This window comes from Bos indicus x Bos taurus, chromosome 19 (genome assembly GCF_003369695.1).
Source record: "Bos indicus x Bos taurus breed Angus x Brahman F1 hybrid chromosome 19, Bos_hybrid_MaternalHap_v2.0, whole genome shotgun sequence".
NCBI lineage: Eukaryota > Metazoa > Chordata > Mammalia > Artiodactyla > Bovidae > Bos > Bos indicus x Bos taurus.
Window position 1 is genome coordinate 45063430 of NC_040094.1, and position 17331 is coordinate 45080760.

General features: G+C 54.9%; 2 protein-coding genes across 10 annotated transcripts; one reads left to right on the forward strand and one right to left on the reverse strand.

Annotated features, from left to right (window-relative positions):
• The first annotated feature begins 1063 nt into the window (after nucleotides 1-1063).
• TMUB2 (transmembrane and ubiquitin like domain containing 2) lies at nucleotides 1064-5070 on the forward strand. Of its 3 annotated transcripts, none has more exons than XM_027517136.1 (3): nucleotides 1064-1164; nucleotides 3098-3664; nucleotides 3807-5070. In XM_027517136.1, the coding sequence occupies exons 2-3, from the start codon at nucleotides 3123-3125 to the stop codon at nucleotides 4171-4173; spliced, it is 909 nt and encodes a 302-aa protein (XP_027372937.1). In that variant the 5' UTR covers nucleotides 1064-1164; nucleotides 3098-3122; the 3' UTR covers nucleotides 4174-5070. The 3 variants fall into 3 exon arrangements, with proteins under 3 accessions (XP_027372937.1, XP_027372938.1, XP_027372936.1); XM_027517137.1 differs by having other exon boundaries at nucleotides 1146-1218; XM_027517135.1 differs by lacking the exon at nucleotides 1064-1164 and adding an exon at nucleotides 1230-1853.
• Nucleotides 4794-12725, reverse strand: ATXN7L3 (ataxin 7 like 3). 7 transcript variants are annotated; one of them, XM_027517132.1, is made up of 13 exons: nucleotides 12520-12725; nucleotides 11056-11166; nucleotides 10624-10756; nucleotides 10249-10420; nucleotides 9950-10047; nucleotides 9740-9762; nucleotides 9373-9439; nucleotides 9144-9229; nucleotides 8787-8855; nucleotides 8481-8524; nucleotides 8146-8217; nucleotides 7896-8053; nucleotides 4794-7783 (listed from the first exon to the last, which is right to left on the reverse strand). In XM_027517132.1, the coding sequence occupies exons 2-13, from the start codon at nucleotides 11104-11106 to the stop codon at nucleotides 7635-7637; spliced, it is 1122 nt and encodes a 373-aa protein (XP_027372933.1). In that variant the 5' UTR covers nucleotides 11107-11166; nucleotides 12520-12725; the 3' UTR covers nucleotides 4794-7634. The 7 variants fall into 7 exon arrangements, with proteins under 7 accessions (XP_027372933.1, XP_027372935.1, XP_027372934.1 ...); XM_027517134.1 differs by having other exon boundaries at nucleotides 9144-9172; nucleotides 9373-9418; nucleotides 12520-12723; XM_027517133.1 differs by lacking the exon at nucleotides 12520-12725 and adding an exon at nucleotides 11818-11907.
• Between the last annotated feature and the right edge of the window lie 4606 nt (nucleotides 12726-17331).

The window sequence follows — 17331 nt, forward strand, 5'->3', positions numbered from 1 at the left end:
ACACTGTGAATTAATACCACTGAACTAGACACTTTAAATAGTCAAGAATGTTAAGTTTTATTTATATTTTACCACAATAAAAAAGGCTGAAAAAGAAAAAAAAAAAAGCCACACACCAAGAGTACATACTGTTTGATTCCACTTGTACAAAATACAAAACCAGAAAACTAATCTATGGTGGTAGAAATCAGAATAGTGACTACTCTTTGGAAGTGAGTGGCTGGAAGAGGACTGAAGGGCCATTCTGTGGTCATTTTCTGTTGCTTGATCCGAGTCCCGGTTCCACCGATGTGTTCAGTTGGTGAAAACTACCGAGCTCTTCGCTTTTGAGTTTGCCCGTCTGTATTATTTATACTTCAATCAATAGTTCACCGGAAAACAACAGCATCTCCTCACCCCGCCACAGAACGTCTTTAGAACAAATTTTAATTGCAAAAATCCTCTTGTAAGCTGAACCATTTCCCCCTTTCTTGGGGCTCCTGCTTTTCCGGTGCCCTAAGCCTGCAAGGAATCTGTGCCTTCTTTGAAATGGTTTCTTGCCTTATTTACCAAGGATCCACACTACCTGGGGCCGCATTCTCGGAGAACCGGACGGTGATTAAATTGTCTGTAATCTCGTCTAGTCCCGAGTTGAACTCTTGGAGGTCAGAAAGACCAGTCTCGGCTGATTCGGCTAATCCAGAGCTCAAAGCGCGTTGCAGACTAGTAATAAATCCAATCAGCCCGGGAGGCTTGGAGCAAGGCCGGAAGAAGAAAGTTGCGAAGAGGAAAAAGACGCTCTGCTCTGCCCAACGGTGCCAGCCTGCTTGTACGTCCAGATGCGAAGCCACACCCCTTCTCCCAAGCACCTCCCCTAATTTCCTCCTGGCCCTGCCTCTCAACCCTTGGCTTCGTAGACCTCGCCCACTAGGCGTGGCTCTGCCCTGGGAGGACCAGGATCCCGCCAACCATGACTCCGCCCCTCCTTCCGCTAAGAAACCTGTCCCTTTTATTTAAAGAATACGTTTACGTCAGCCCGCTATACGTAGATTTTCGTCATCGTTGCAAGGCACGGGGGCGGAACTTCCTGTCTCTGGTTCTAACAGCTTCCGGGAGAAGCCGGAAGAGACCATACCCTGGGTAGAAACGGGGCTAGTCAGCCCCTCCCCCGACCCCTACGGAAAGGTGAGTCCACAGGCCGTCTTGGCGAAGTCAAAACACTTATTCTGGCCGTTTCAGGTGAGGCCTGCCTTCCTTATCCAGGTGCTGTACCCGTCCAGTCCCCCTTTAATTTCCCATGTTCCTCTGCGTACTCAAGCCCCGCCCCCAGTGTCCCAGCCCCGCCCCGAAGTTTGAGGGGTGTGGATGGTTTGTGACCCCCTCACCCGATTCTACCCCTCGCTGGCTGGGAGAAACGAGTTTTGGGTACAGCAGTAGGAACTAGGCAGCCTTTTGGCTCGAGTGGCCCCACGGACCCCTCTCCAGCGCCGCGGGAATAGGACCGCCCAAACGCGGAGCCTTCGCGTCAGGAAAGGCAGGATCGGAGACCCCTCCTCACCGTGCTATCAGGGTCGCTCACAGGTTGAGGAGAGCAAAGGCCTCTGAGGAGGGAAACCTGGGATCCTACCCGGTCCCTCTCCTCGAAAGTTCCTTGTGCCTGTGCCAGTGCCAGTGCCAGTCGTTTTTGCCTCTGTTCGCGGCAGTTTCCTTTTCTGTAAATCAGGGTTAATGCCAACCTTCTTACCATCAGGGGTTAGTTGTTGAGTGATAAATAATTGGTACTGTTTGTTTACTAAACAATTGCAATGTGCCAGGCACTGTTCTAAGTATTTTGCTTCGATGATTTCCCGTCATCTTCAAAACAACCTTATGAGGTAGGTACTATTTTTAACCCCATTTTACTGATGAGAAAGCTGAGGCTCTAAGAAAATTGAGGTTATAGAGCTAGTAAGAGGCAAGACGAGGGTTATAATTAGTTTTGGGGTTTCTGTTTTTGTTTTCCTGACTCCAGGGCCCACGTACCAAATTAGGAGGTGAAAAAATATTCACATGTTGGTATGTTCCACAAATAATTTTTGAGCAACTGCTATGGGATTATGCTGGGCACTGTGGTACATAGAGAAACACATGTGATCTTTCAGGAGTTTAGTGGAGAGATGGGTAGGTAGATAAGGCACTGTGAGAACAATCAGGTTATGATAATCATCAGACTGGATTTGCCCAAGGACAGCTGTGAAAGCAGGAGATTCTCCAAGGGAAAGAGGTGCTCCAAGGAGCAAACAGAGATCCTTCCTACCTTTCTAAGAAACTGTCAAGAACACATTACAAAAAGGGAGATTGTGATATGGGCTGTGGGAGCCATTTTGGAATATTTTCTGAATCAGTTCCATGCAGGTAGTGGTTTTGTAGTTGTGAGCCTACGGTGACCTAGGAGGGTGGTGTTTCTGGTGTCTGCCCTGTGCTGCTGCCGAAGAATTTCAGAGGAGACACACACAGTGTTTGCTGATGGTCCCTACAGAGGTGTCCCTTTGGGGTGGTCTGATTTTGCTCTTGATAAGTTGATTTTCTTTGGCTCTTGACATCTGGACTTCAATCCGTGATTGAATGAGAGTGGGTTCAAATGACACAATCTGGCAAGAGTGGCTCTGCTGTGCCTCCAAAGGAACTCCCAAATAAAATATTCCAGGCTTTTTTGGTTCCCCTGAAGCCACCTTAGAGGCATCTCAGGGGAGCACAGTTGCTTTACCAAAAGAGAGAAATCCTAGAGAAACTCAGGGCTCAAAGCAGCAAATGTTTTTCCCCACCTCCCAGAAAAGCAACAGACAGTAACAGCAGCAGCAACAACAAAACTGTAACGTTTTCTTGGTGATGCATGCTTATTGGGGGATTGGAATGTGAGAGAGGAAGGGTGTGCAACCTGAAAGCCAGCATTTCACAACAGAGGCAAAGAGTAAATCCTTAGCTATAGATTGGGGGTCCAGAGTTAGGAGGTTTGTGTCTCTTTAGGATACTGAACTGCATTTTCTTTCAGGGCCAGGTCAGTTAGAACCTAAACAAACAAGAAACCTGGTTGCAATCTCTCATGCCCTGCTGATACTGTCCCCCTTTGTTCCTGCAGTGTGGACCCAGTCAGCAGCCAGGCCATGGAGCTCTCTGATGTCACCCTTATTGAGGGTGTGGGTAATGAGGTGACTGTGGTGGCGGGTGTGGTGGTGCTCATTCTAGCCTTGGTCCTAGCTTGGCTCTCTACCTACGTAGCAGACAGTGGTAGCAACCCGCTCCTGGGCACTATTGTGTCAGCTGGCGACACATCCGTCCTTCACCTGGGGCATGTGGACCATCTGGTAGCGGGCCAAGGCACCCCAGAGCCAACTGAACTCCCCCATCCATCAGAGGGTAATGATGAGAAGGCTGAAGAGGCTGGCGAAGGTGGGGGGGACCCCACCGGGGAACCTGGAGCTGGGGGTGGTGTTGAGCCCAGCCTTGAGCATCTGCTTGACATCCAAGGCCTGCCCAAAAGACAAGCAGGCCCAGGAAACAGCAGTCTGGAGGCACCTGTGAGATCGGAGGATAGCACCTGCTTGCCTTCCAGCCCCAGCCTCATCAGTGTGCGGCTCAAATTCCTCAATGACACGGAGGAGCTCGCTGTGGCCAGGCCAGAGGATACTGTGGGTGCTCTGAAGAGGTACGTGGGCTTGGAAGTGTCAAGTGCAGCCCCTATGGGGCCTTAGAAACCCACCCTTCAATTTTCCCCCACCCCCCAGCGCCTTGCCTTTCGGCCTTCTCATTCCTCATCCTCTGTCTTTCCTTCTATCTCACCCTTACAGTAAATACTTCCCTGGACAGGAGAGCCAGATGAAACTGATCTACCAGGGCCGCCTGCTGCAGGACCCAGCCCGCACACTGCGTTCCCTGAACATTACCGACAACTGTGTGATTCACTGTCACCGCTCACCCCCTGGGTCAGCTGTTGCAGGCCCGTCGAGCTCCCTGGCCCCCTCCTCAGCCACTGAGCCACCCAACCTCGGTGTCAGTGTGGGCAGCCTCATGGTGCCTGTGTTTGTGGTGCTGCTGGGTGTGGTCTGGTACTTCCGTATCAATTACCGCCAGTTCTTCACAGCACCTGCCACAGTCTCCCTGGTGGGGGTCACTGTCTTCTTCAGCTTCCTAGTATTTGGGATGTATGGACGATAAGGACCACAGGGAGAAAATGAAAGGCATGGTTTTCCTCCTTTATGGCCTCCCCCCATTCCTGGCCAGAGCTGGGCCCAAGGGCCTGGGAAGGAGGGGTGGAAAGGATGTGGTGGGTCCTCCTCCATAGGACTCAGGAGGCAGGCATGAGCATTCCCCTCACGTCCATGAGGAGACAGAGAGTCCCTCTGTGCAAGCACAACTCAGGTAGAAACGAGAATGTCATCTTCCTTCACTTCTAAGGTCCTGAAATTCAGAACTGAGCTGGTGGCCCAGCTCAACAGGGAGCCTGGGCTCTGAGGATTCCCTCCCAGCCGTGGCCCTAGCTCCTTCCATTATCCTGCATGTCTGCTCCTCTGCCCCCAGGACTGCCTGCCAGGGCAGCTCAGCATGGCCCCAGCATTTCTGTAGGGAACCTGGAGTCTCTCTCGGTTTCCTAGTGGAACATCCTTCTTTTGAGCCTAAAATCATACAGGCAGGAGTGAAGTTTGTGTCAGCTTTCCCTGTGGGCACCTGGCCGCCTCTACCTTCTCCCTCCACCCCTTAGCGGGAATAGGGTGTTCCCTGTGTTCTGGACAGTTTCCAGTGTTCTCCCTTTTTTCCAAAGCACTTTGCTTATATTCTTTTTTTTTTTTTTAATAGTCCTTTATAGAGCTCAGTCAGGAAGGGGACTGGGGCACAAAGCCAAGCCCCCAGCACCGGGAGAGGCCAGGCCACAGCTGCTGCTAACCTAGGCCTAAGGCTGTAAGCAAGAGGCAGTTCTGGCTGCCAGCCAGTGTCCTACCCTGCCCAGCCCCAAGGACAGCTCTGGGTAGGGAGCACTGGGCCCCAGGCCCTTGCCTCTGGGGCTCTTGGATGGAGGGTCAGTATCTGTGACTGAATAAAGTTGCATTCTGTGGCTGTGGTGTCTCCTGTGACATGAAAAGAACGCTGGTTGCTCTGCCCCCGGCAACATGGGAATGAGGGTGGGCAGGCCGGGCTACCAACGGGAGATGCAGTTTATTTACACCAGCAGCCATGGGGGCAGGGGGAATACACAGCGTTTACAAAGTTAGCTACCTGTACAGGATGGATTACATATGCAAAAATAAAAATCTCAAGACCACAGGACAGCGTGAGCCCCTCCCCCCTCCCCCAATGACCCCAGCATGCGGTAATGCCAGGCGGGTGGCCCCTGGGCATGCGGGGGGGAGTGATGCATGGAAGGAAAAGCCACCGGCCATGGAAATTAGTACAGAACCCCCCCACACACTCAGACACATGATAGGATACAAGGTGGACGACACCTAGCCGGGGTGGGAAGGATGGGAATTGAAACCCACACAGCCTGCTGTTAGAGGGAAGGGAGTGGAGAGCTCCTAGCCCCTGTTCAACTACATGGTAGGGGGGCACACTCTCCCCAGAAGGAAGGGGGTTTGCTCCCTCAGGGTCCCTGCTGGACCAAGCCCATCTCTTACCCAGCCTGGGCAGGGGGCTCTGCCCTGAGGGCGGGCCAAGGAACAATGGGGAAGTGGATGTGGACAAACCAGTTCCCAAACTACTTCCCACTTCTCCCTCCTCCAACCAGAAGGGGGAAACGGAGAGGCCAGAGGGGAAAGGGTGTATTAGGGCCTGAGCTGCAACTGCCTCTCAGAAGGGAGAGTGGCCTGCAGCCTTCCTCCCTTCACCTCCAACCCGCTCCCAGGTCTTCATCTGGGAGCAGGCTGGAGGCTGGCTGAGATCCTCCTTGCCCTCTGGCCTCCCCGTGGAGGAAGAAGGCTGTGGAGGGGCGAGAACAGAGGAGCCCAGGCCCCAGGCTTTATTCTAACTCCTGCCAAAATCTGTTTGGCTTTTTAAAAAATAATCATAATTCTTGGGTTAAAAATCAATTTGTAACCAGGCATCAGCCACAATCAGAGCCACCCAGGGCGAGATTGGGGTTCCAGACAGGGTACTGCAGCCCCATCTCTGTTGTTCCCTTAACCCTCTAGGGTCCCTAACCCAGATCAGTCCGATCAGTCCTGGGTACTAACTACCCAAATGTGGGATGGCTCCTCCTGGGAGGAGGGCAGGGGTCACGTCCAGCGAGTGCCAGAGAACATGGTTGAGGGTCAGCTCCATCCCTGGGGCCATCAGTTCTGCTCCCACCCTGGACTGCAGTCCTCCAGCTCAGTTCCTGGGAGCGATGGTGCCCGTGTGGAGGTTGAATGATACATCTCTTCAGGATGTAGACCAGGCAGGTGGGCACACTGGCACGACAGTCCCGCAGGGGGGCACTGCCCAGGCATGGCACCCCGCCCCCTCCGGACAGCCCACAATACAGAGACCACTCTCTCTTCCCGCCCCACTCCTAGCAAGGGGGGAGAGGTAAAAGATCAGGATTTTCCTCAGAGCCCCAAACCACAAGTACAGAATAAATAACTTAAAAGCGGCAAAAGGAAGGGAAGACAGGGCAGGCTTTGGAGGCAGGAGCATCGAGAGAGGAACTGAAGCTGGTCAAGGTGAAAGAGGGGGGGTGGCAAGCAGCAGTTGGGAACCTGGGCTGCCCCGGGAGGGCAGTGGGGCAGGGTAGGCAGGAGGAACATGGGGCCACCCCAGGAGGGTGAGGCTGGGCCCCTTCCTGGGGCAGGGAATGAGGTAAGAAAACATTTCAAATAAAGCAGCACCTCACCTTGGGGCCCCACTCCTCGCCAGCCCTGGGTCAGGGAGGAGAGGCAGGGGGGGAGTCATCCTGATACATAGCTCCCTCTTCCTACCCTCCCCGTGCCCGTTCCTTGAAGCTGTAGAGGCTGGAGGCCCTTTCCTGGCACCCAACAACAAAAGGACAGCTCCTGCTGCCAAGGAGGCCCCCGGGGACTGAGGGGAAAGGGCTGCCCCTGTGAGGGGCAGGGAAGGCGGCGCTAGTTCGGGACGCCTACCTCAGCAGACAGCTCACCATGCCTGCCTCCCCCTGGGATGGGGGCATTTGATAGGATTCTGCACACAGACAGGACACGCCCAGCCCTGCCCCTCAGCTCCAAGCACCGGACCCATTCACATTGCTGAGGGCAGCTGGGGGAGGCCCCCTCCAGGCTCAGCTTCCAACCCGTGGCCTCCCGGGTAGCCATGATGCTCCTCGGCAGGGCTTAGTCCAGTTCCTGGGGTGGGGGGGGCGGCAGTGCCCTGGCACAGTGCCCAGGTCAGGCCCCTGGCCTAGCTGGACATCCAGTAACTCACAGAATAAATAGGAAAACCGCCTCCCCGCCAAACTTATGTCCAAGGCATAATATGTCCAGGTCTGAGTCCTGCACGCTGAGGGCTCGCGCTCCATCGCAGAAGACCCTGACACCCCCCAGGGGTGCATAATTGGATCCTCTGCCTGCCTGGCCCACCAAGCTTCCCAAGCCCAAACCCCCAGCAGCCGTCCATTTGCCAGGCTGTGCCGCCTGGGTGGGGGTCGGGAGAGACGGCTCTGCTCAGCCAAAGGCTATCCCCTTGTACCCAAGTCAGTTGATGTCATCATAGATGCTGGGCGTCGGGGGCGCCGGTGGCTTTGGCTTTTTCTTCTTGTTGGAGCCCAGGCCGGAGGCAGTCCCTACCAGGCTCAGATGGGATTTCTTTTTCTTGGTTTTCCGTGACTCAGAACTGTTGGTACCTGAAGAGGAAAGAAGCAAGAGGGTTGAGGGGAGGGTTGTGGCAGGGGAATGCAAGGTCCCCCGCACTCCGCTTCACGCAGAGAGCCCCTGGGGCCCAGCTATCTCACCTACCTAGACCCCACCCCTGATTCTCACTCGTCTTGGAGGAGCCTGAATCAGAGGGTGAGAGATCAGAGGAGCCGTCCCACTGAAGCCGGCTGATCAGGGCCTGGCTGTCAGTCATGTCGAAGCTGTCATTATCCAGGGAACTCTCGACCTCTGGAAGGACACTGGGGAGGAAGAGGTCAGAGAAGGGCTTCAGGGATGCTAGCCATCACCCTCACCTTCCCCAACCCACCACCCTTCCTGGAGGGTCACTCACGCTGAGGATCCGAGGAAATAAATCCGCACGGTTCTCCGCTGCTCATCTGTATGCTGGGGGCAGCGTAGGGACCTGGCGGGGAGAGAATGATCAGACCCTGACAAGGCAGAGAGGGTCTGAGGAACACAGGTGAAGCCCCTCCCCTCAGCAGAGGCGGGAGGGATGGACAGACCGGGAAGGGATGAATGAAGAGGCCCCAGATTGTGGCCTAAGGCCTACAGGAGGGGAGGGGGAGGGTGGGAGTCCCGTTGCTCAAGTCCAAGGTACTCCCGACCCGTGCCCAGGGTGAGGGCGCCGGAGGGCCCCCTGGCCCCCTTCCTAGGTTCTGAGCTCACCTTGTGCACATCTTCTTGGTGTGTTCAGAAATCACCCCACATTGCTGGAAGAGGAATATAAGCTGAAAGGAGGGACGGGGGAAGCCTATTCTATAGCCACTAGCCACTCTCTTCTGTACAAATGCTAGACTGTGTGCTCAGAAATGGCCCCAGGGCGTCCATGGCAGACCACACTAGCCAGGAAACCTAATTCAAGAGAGAGACCTAGATGCCCTCACTGCTGTGCACCAGCCTCTTCCAAGGCCTCGACCACTGCCTGTGGCTCTGCCTGCTCCCAAGGGCTTCCCCCCTTCTCTAATCCCTCACCGTGGTGAGCAGGCTGCGCAGCTCCTCCGGCCCCAGGGTCTCGTAGCTGATCCCAGTTGAGTTGTTATACTGGGTGAGAACCAGAGGTAGAGGTTAGAGGAGAGACGGCCAAAGAAGGGAGGGTGGGGGTGTGGAGTCAATCCCTCTTACCCCTCCCTCAGCACAAGGCCTTAAGATTGCCCGCAGTTCTCCAAGAGTTCCTTCCACCCCAACTGCACCAGGGTAAGGAATTAGGACCCACAAAGAACATGAAGACCCAAGACCTAAACATGCCATATAGTTAGCGTTCTGACCCCCACTTGTCCAAGCCCACCCGACTCACAATGAGGCGAACTATAAGGGATAGCCCTTACTCACCTTAAAAGGATCCGAATTGCTAAGTTCCCCTGAAGAAGAAAAAAGAAGGGGAAGGGTGTTTGATGCAGAGGTACAGACAGAGAACCCTGAAAATAACCAGAGAGGAAGTGGGGGTGATAGAAGGATCACAGGCCCTCCCTCAATCCCCCTGCCCCTCCACCTCCACCCTCCAGCAACAAGTCCCAGAAGACATAGTTAGAATCACTCCCATTGTTCCAGCCCTACTTACCATTTTTGTGTTTTAAAGACTTGGATCTTCGAGGGGAATTGGGGTTCTGGAATGGGAGATACCATAGCTTTGGGGAAAGGGTAACGATAAGGGGAAGCCGAGAACCCAGGGAAGGAAAAAAGATTTGACAAACATCCTCAAATTCCTACTCTTCCCCACCAGTAAGAGGCCCTTCACCCATACTCCCTCCTCCCACCTTCCCCCCAGGCCCCTGATGCCCTCCTGCCCACCAGACACCCTCGGCCCTGAACCCAGAGAGGTACCCAGTGACCTCAGACTTGAGTCAAGACACCCGAGGACTCCCTGCCCAAAGGGGAGGGTATCTGTCCTTGGCCCAAATCTCCCTCATGCTTGCCCCAGCTCTCACCTTGTCTGATTTTCTCTTCTTGGCTGTGTAGGACAAAAGGGTAAAGGGCAGGGTCACTTTAAGTTCCCAACCTAAGGGCACCTAAAGAAAAGTTACAAAGCTGCACTCTCCTCCCTCGTTCAGGATAACAACTTGTGACTGTTACACACCCAATTCCTGCCTGCCTGCCTCACCCCGATGGCCCTCCCAATTCCCCAGATGCCCAAACACCTTTCTTCTCTGAGCCATAGGACCAGTCGTTGTCATTGATGTCATCATTATCCTCTTGGTCACTCTCTGACTTGTTCATGTTGTTGCTATTGGCAATCCTGCCGAGGGGAGGGAAGAGGAAGGGTCAAGGCTGCCATCTCTCTCTGCCCCTGACTTCACACATAGAGGGGAGTGTCTGGGGCCAGGCACAACCCACCCTCTATACCCTCCAAATGTCCCAGGGAGTGGTGGGGAACTCCACCATGGGACGGGCTGCAAAAGATGGGCACTCTGGTTCTAGCAGAGGGAGAAGCCCTCACCGGCGGTTGGCGATTCGGCTGCTGTTCCGACCCATTCCTAGGCACTTCTCCAGGTGGGGAGCAAAACGGGAGGCGGCAATGCTGCGGCTGCAATTGGGGCAAACACACTCCTTGCTCTTCCACTGGTTGAAAACCTGTCCAAAGATGTCCAAACCCGGCTGGTCCACGATCTCTGGGGACAGGAGAGACGTAGCGATCAGGGCAGGCAAGGGACCCTTACCTCTCATTCCCACCCATGGCCTTGTGGCCTCTTCAGAGCCCCTGCCTAAGCTCCCAGGAGCTCCAGGTTCTACCTCTGGTGTGGTTGCTGGAGGAGGACCCTCCAAGCACTCCCAGGGCAGGGCTAGGCTGCTCTCCTTCAACCCTGACGCTCACCAAAATCCTTCATGCTCTCAGGGTCCGTGTCGTCCAGGAAGAAGTAGCCACACTTGACAGCCCGGTGTACCTCAAAGCAGAATCCCAAACAAGAATCCTCAACCAGGTCCGCGTATATCTCCTGAGCGATGGCCTGGGCCCAGGGGAGAACATCCAGGGTCACGAGAGTCACAGTCCCATGGACTGAGAGCAACTCTCACCAACGAAATCTCCTGCCAATTCGCCCTGGCCAAAAATAAAGCTTCCTTTGCCATTTTTCCCCATCTTGACTTTGAGTTCTTTCTTCTTCCAGATCCTTGGGCCTTCTTAGCTGGCTCTTCCCTTTAAGGAACAAGGCTGACTACCCAAATTCCTCTCTGGTGTGGATTCCAGATATAGCAAAGGAGAGACATCAAGAGAAAGAACTGGAGGCACACGTGGGGGAGCCCTCACCTCTAGTTTGCTGTTATCCAGGCCAGACAAAGACATTTCCTCCATTTTCATTTGTGAACTCTTGTGGAGACGGTGCTCTGACTGCTCATAGCACAGCGGGCGGCAACACGGCTGCACACATTGGGGGGGGATGTTGGTGTGAGTCCAAGGCACCTCCAACGGCTGCCACCTCCCCTCCCCACCTTGCTGCCCAGAGCTTAATGGTGGCATCAGGATCTACCTCTCCCTAAGGCCTCAGTTAAGTCTGGATGGTCCTGCAGGGCCTGAAACCCAGGGCGGCCTAGTCCTTCCCAGGCCTGAACTCAGGCCCTGGACTCTTACTGCCAATCAGAGTCTGGGTCTACAGGAGGCAGCAGCTCACCCCAGGTTCCCAAAACTCAAACCCCTCTTCCATACCCATGGTGCAATGCAGCAGGGGGAGGAGAAGGAACTCTAAGGCCTCAAAGCAAACCCACAGGGTGTGGCAAAGAACTGCACAGACTCCTAAATACACTCCCCCCCCTCCCCAGGCTCTCCTCAGAGTCACCTCTGCTTTCAGCCAGGATGTCCACTTGGGGGGGTACTGCTACCAGAAGTAGCAATGGCCCTAGGACCCTACAACCTTCACCCCACTCTGTCTTCCCTTGAAATAAGCCTGCCACTACAGACGGAGAGCAGAGCCCACAGAAACCTAGAGCTAAAAGGGCATCCTAGCCACCATGAGCAAGAAAGAGGAGATAGAATCCGGTGGGATGGCATGCCAGGAGTGGGCACTCCCCTTACCTGTTCTTCTTTGAGATAACCACCCTCCCTCCCTCAGGACCAGCCCGGAAGTCTCTCCAAGAGCCCCAAAGTCCAGGAATCCCCACCAAAGGATTCAGAAACAGAGCACACAGTCCGGGGCCCCTCTGAACGGTGGGTACGAGTTTAAGGAGCTGCCGGCCTAGAGTGGGGTGGGGACTGACAAATGAGCCGGGGGCACTGGGGAGGGTAGGAGGCCGGGCCTCGGCTCTTCCCCCGTCCCTGCGGCACTGCTGCTGCATCATACCGACTGGGGGGAGGAGAGCCGAGCCGCCGGAGGCCGGCGCCGGTCCGGGACAGACCGACCCCTAGAGAGTGGGCAGAGTGGGACACGTCCCGGCCCCTCTTCTTCCCCGCCCGCCGACAGCCCCGGCCGGCCGGGGAGAGGAGTCCGGGAGGGTGCCTCTATTGTCCCGGGGGCTGGGGCCTGGCTCCCTAACAAAGGCCCCGCGCCCCCTCCCCGGCCGGCCCTGCCCCGCCCAGGGGGGACCCAGACAGGGGGAGAGCTGGGGGCCCCGGCCGGGCCGGGAAGCCGGGGGAAGCCGGGCGTTTCCGCGTCGGCCCGGGGGGAGGGGAAGGGGCGCTGACCCAGACCTGGGGGGAGGGGGCCCAAGCCCCGCCTCGGGCCCCGCCCCCCGCCCCCCGCAGGCCCCTCCCCCGTCCCCGTCTCCGTCCCGTACTCACCCCGCCCGGGGGGCCGCGCCGGGGCCCGGCGGCCTCTCAGGGCCGCGTCCTCCGGCGGCGGCGGCGGCGGCGGCTGCTCCGGAGCCCCATGTCCGTCGGTCCGTCCTCGCCTCTCCCCGGGGCCCAGGGCCCGGGGCCGGGGGGTCGGGCCGCCCCCCCGCCTCGCCGCCTCACCGGGCGGCCATGGCCCCTTCCCCTCCCTTCTCGTCCCGTCGCCGCCTCCTCCTCCTCACCTCACCCCGCCCGCGCGCAGTCCGCGCGCCGTCCGCGCGCCCCTCCCCCCGCCCCCCACTCCAGCCCGCCTCTCCCGGGCGGGGGGTGCGGCGCGAGCCCGGAGCGCGCGCGCGTGCCGCGACCGGAGGATGGATGGATGGAGCGAGCGAGAACGCGAGCGTGCGCGCGCGCGCCCCTCTCCCCCTCCCTTCGCGCGGGCGCGAGGCCAAGCGCGAGCGCGCTCCAACCTCCTCCTCTTCCTCCTCCCGCCCCTCCTCAACACCCCGCCCCCGCCCTCCCTTCCTCTTCCTTCTTTCGCTTTCGCGCGCCCAGCGACTGCTCGCGCCTGCTAGAAGGGCCCGAGCGCGTGCATCTGCCCGGCGGCCGCAGCTCGGCAGCATTTGCTCCAGGGGGCGGGGACCGGGCGGGGAGGAGGGGCGCCACGCCGCCGTCCAAAGTACCGGCGGACGGGGACGGGGGCGGGGATATGGGCGGGGCCTTCGGGAGCCACCTCGCCCAATCGCTGTCTCGCCTCGGCCGGGCCGGCCCAATAGGATTTCGGTGGGTGGAGCGGCGTTCAAGGTGAGGTGCGCGGTGCGCTGGGGGCGGAGACGTTGTGCCGTCCCGGCCGGCTCCGGGGCGGGGGCAGCGGGTGGCGTCGAAAGAGAGCGCCGGCTTCCAGCCGCGCCTGGGACGCCTTCCGGCCCAGGGTCCCCCGCCCTTCCCTCCGGGCTCCCGGCTCTTTTCCCCCACAGTGCCACCACCCCGGAGTTTACTTATGTGAAGAAGCCAGAGTTGAAGTGGGACGCAGTTGTCACCTCAGGGCAGAAAACCGAGGGGCCTCGTCCGAGCCTCGGTTCCCCGTGTTTCTGGGCTGGTCTCAGCCCACTCCGGGCCTCAGAACCTACAGACGCCCTAGATGAGGGTCCTCCGTTGAGGGCGGAGGCTGAGCTGTGCCATTCTGAGCGGAGCGCCCTCCCCGCCCTCATCTTAATTTAGATCCCACACCTGCTCGCCTTTCCTGTTTCTGGAACCCACGCTGGACCCCCCACCTCTCCTCTTCGCAGCCTGCCAGGCAGTGGCCAGACCCTTCCTCCGACCCAGTTCTTCTCCCCTGTGTGTACCCATATCCGCGCGCTCTCACAGTCCTCTTCTGGAGCAAAGGGCCTTTCCCAGCCGCAGTAAATGCCTAGACTGGCGCTGCCCTTTCGGTTACTCTGTGTCTGGAGTTCTGGAACAGGTGTATGACAGCCCTCTTCCCGCAGAAGATGAGTTTAAATGAAGAAAGCGTTAAATCATATACTTTGGGACCATCATGGACTCTTCGGCAAGCATTTATTGAGGCCCTAGTCCTAAGTGGTTAAGACCAGGAATCGTCTGAATTCAAATCTGTGGACTTGACAAATGAACTTGAGCAAATGAGCTCTCTGTTGCCTCGGTTTCCTCTCTTGTCACTGAGTATGATGACAGTACTTATTAGGTTGTGGGAATTAACAAGAGAATTGACATGAGAAACTTAGTTGAATGTAAGTGTTTGGTGAATCTTAGCTGTTTTTATGTGTTAATGCAAAGATAAGACACACTTCCTCAAGAAGCTCACCATTTGTGGGGTAGACAGACCTGTAGGAAAGTAATTGCTCAACAGTGTGATAAAAATAAGAGAGCTAGGGACTTCCCTGGCTCTTAACCAGGGGTTAAGACTGTGCTTCCACTGCAGGGGCCACAGGTTTAATCCCTCCCTGGTTGAGGAACTAAGATCAAATACACTGTGTGGCGTGGCCAAAAAAAAAAGCAAAAACCATAGGGAACAGAGGTGGCTAGGAGCAGGAATCAAATAATGTAAAAGAGTTTCTCAGGAAAGGTTTCTTGCACTGGCTGAAACATAGGAATTGTTGAGGAAGTCGCATGAAGTAAGCAGAACAGACCACACAGGACTAAGGGTGTGCTGAGAAGTTAGTGGGATTTAACCCTACAGGCTGTCAGGAGTCCTCAAGGGGAACTGTTTGACCAGACTTAAGCAGATGCTCTGGAGTGGGGAGTCTGGATAGCTTAAAAGTAGGAGGTTTTTGTCATAGCTTGAGATGTGTGGGGTGAAGGAGAGAGAGAGCCTGAAGACATCATTAACTAAGATGGGGGACTCTGGAAAGGTGATGTGAGGATACAGGAGAATGACGAGTTCTCCTGTTTGAGTTTGAGATTCATTGGGAGTTATACTGTGGGATTAGCTGGTGGAGACTCTCAGAAGGTGTTTGAATTTGAGTCTAGAGCCAAGAGGAGGCCAGTACTTCAAGTGTCTTAGTGTGAATCAGAAATCCTCCACTCCGATGATACTGATCTGTTTCTTTGTCTCAGAATATGTTCAATATAACCTGCCGTAAGGAATTTACATATGCCCAGGAAGCCTTCCTGTCTCCTCCATGTTTACCTAAATCCTTCCTCACTTCTCCACCCAGGCCACCCTCACAACAAACTCCTTTAAAACTGGATTGTACTCTTCATTTGGCACTTGGCCTGAGTGGCTCTGTGGTGGTGACCTCTTTGGGCACGTGCCCGGTCTCCACAGTTAGCACCAGTCAATAAACACTAAGGACTACATTGGTCCAGGCTCTGGGTGAAGCCTTGGGGTTACAGCAGCGAGCCAGAGAGGCACACAGACCTTGTCTTAGTGGAGCTTACTGCCCAGCAAAGCCTGATGTGGAAAAAAGGTTGAATGTGGAGCCATTCAGGCAGCCAAAGAAACAAACAGGTAGAAATCTTTTTGTCAGGACGTCAGGGCAGGCTCCCTAGAGGAAGTGATCTTTCAAGTGGAGCCTTGAATTGAAAGAGAGGTTAAGAGGAGCATTCTAGGGAACAGTTATGTATATAGGCAGAATGTGTAGAGGCCTGAGAAGAGAGTGTGGTGTGTTTGAGTCTGGGATGGTTTGTGAAGTTAGAGTTGGGTAAAGAGAGGCTATATATAATACATAATACATATATATATATGACATTATTGTGGGCCATTCTTATTCCTTTGGCTGTATTGCACAGCATTGCGGGATCTTTTTATTTTTTAAGTATTTTTATTTATTTGCCTACACTAGGTTTTAGTTGTGGCACGTGGGACCTTTTAGTTGCAGCATTTGAAATCTTTGTTGCAGCATGTGGGATCTAGTTCCCTAATCAGGGATTGAACCAGACCCCCTGTGTTGGAAGTCTTAACCACTGGACCTCTAGGAAAGTCCCCTAATGAATATTTCTTGATTGTCAAATGTCTGCTATGTATGCTCATTCAGTCGTGTCCGACTCTTTGTGACCCCACAGACTGTAGTTTGCCATGGTCCTCTGTCAAGGCAAGAATACTGGAGTGGGTTGCCATTTCCTCCTCCAGGGGATCATCCTGACCCAAGGATCAAACCTGTATCTGCTGCATCTCTTGTATTGGCAGGCGGAATTTTTTTTTTTTTTTTTTTTTACCATTGAGCCACCTGGGAATAGGTACTGGGGTTACTATAATGAATGAACACATAAGTTGTCTCCACCAGCTAATCCCACCATAACTCCAACATATCTCAAACTGAACGTGTTGGTCTGCAGAGACAGACAATGAACAGGTAAACGAATACAGAAACAAGGGGATGTAGGAGAAGGCCTCTCTAGAGAGGGTGGTCAGGCAAGACTTGTGAGGTGACGTTTGAGCCTAAATCTGAAGGATGAAAAAAACAAGCTATCTGTAGTGTTGGGGGAATGGCATTTTGGGCAGAGAGAACAAGTGCAAAGGTCTTGTGGTAGGTATGTTTGAGGAGCAAAAGACATATCACTTGGTTGGATCCTTGTGAGTGAACAGGGAGAGTGGAATGAGAGAAGGGAGAGGCAACAGAGGCCAGGCCTTGTAGGGTCATGGTAAGACAAGGCAAGTTCTAAGTGCAGAAGTTACCAGATTTGTTTTTAAATGATAGCTCTGGTTGCTGTGTGCAGAATGGACTGTAGGGGGCAAGAGTGCAAGCAGGAAGATGAGTTTTAGGTTTTTGCAGAGGATGAGCAATGGTGATGGCCTTGAATAGGATGAGGATGTAAGCAGGTTGACACATTTGAGAGATACAAGAAGTGGAACAAACGTGTCTCGGTAAGCAAATTTCACCTCCCTTCACTGAGAGATGAAATAGGGAGAAGAGTTAAGGCTGATACTAATGAGTAGATGTTTAGTGCTCATCTGGGGTCTTGAGGTACCTGCAAGATACCCCAGAGGATACACTGAAGCCTGTACTGGTCTGCAGCTTCGAAGAGACATCTCTATAGAGGCCACTTTTTGGAATGGTTACTATGGGTAATAACTGGAAGTTCATAGAGTGACTTGAATACCTATGATAGAATGAGGAGGAGGAGCCAATGCCAGCAGAGTAGACCAAGAATTCAAGAGTACATCCACTCGGTGTAATGATGAACATATTCCCCTCAGGGGAATAGTGAATGGAAGGTGAGGAAATAGAAGGCCGTGAGGGGCAAGGAGCTTTTCAGAAGTTTGGCAAAGAGTGAGAGAGGGGTGTGGGGTGAAGGGAGAGGTCTTCAATGGGCCTGGGTCTTTAGCCCTTGGTGGCTCTGGGAACCCAGCTGAGGCCTGTG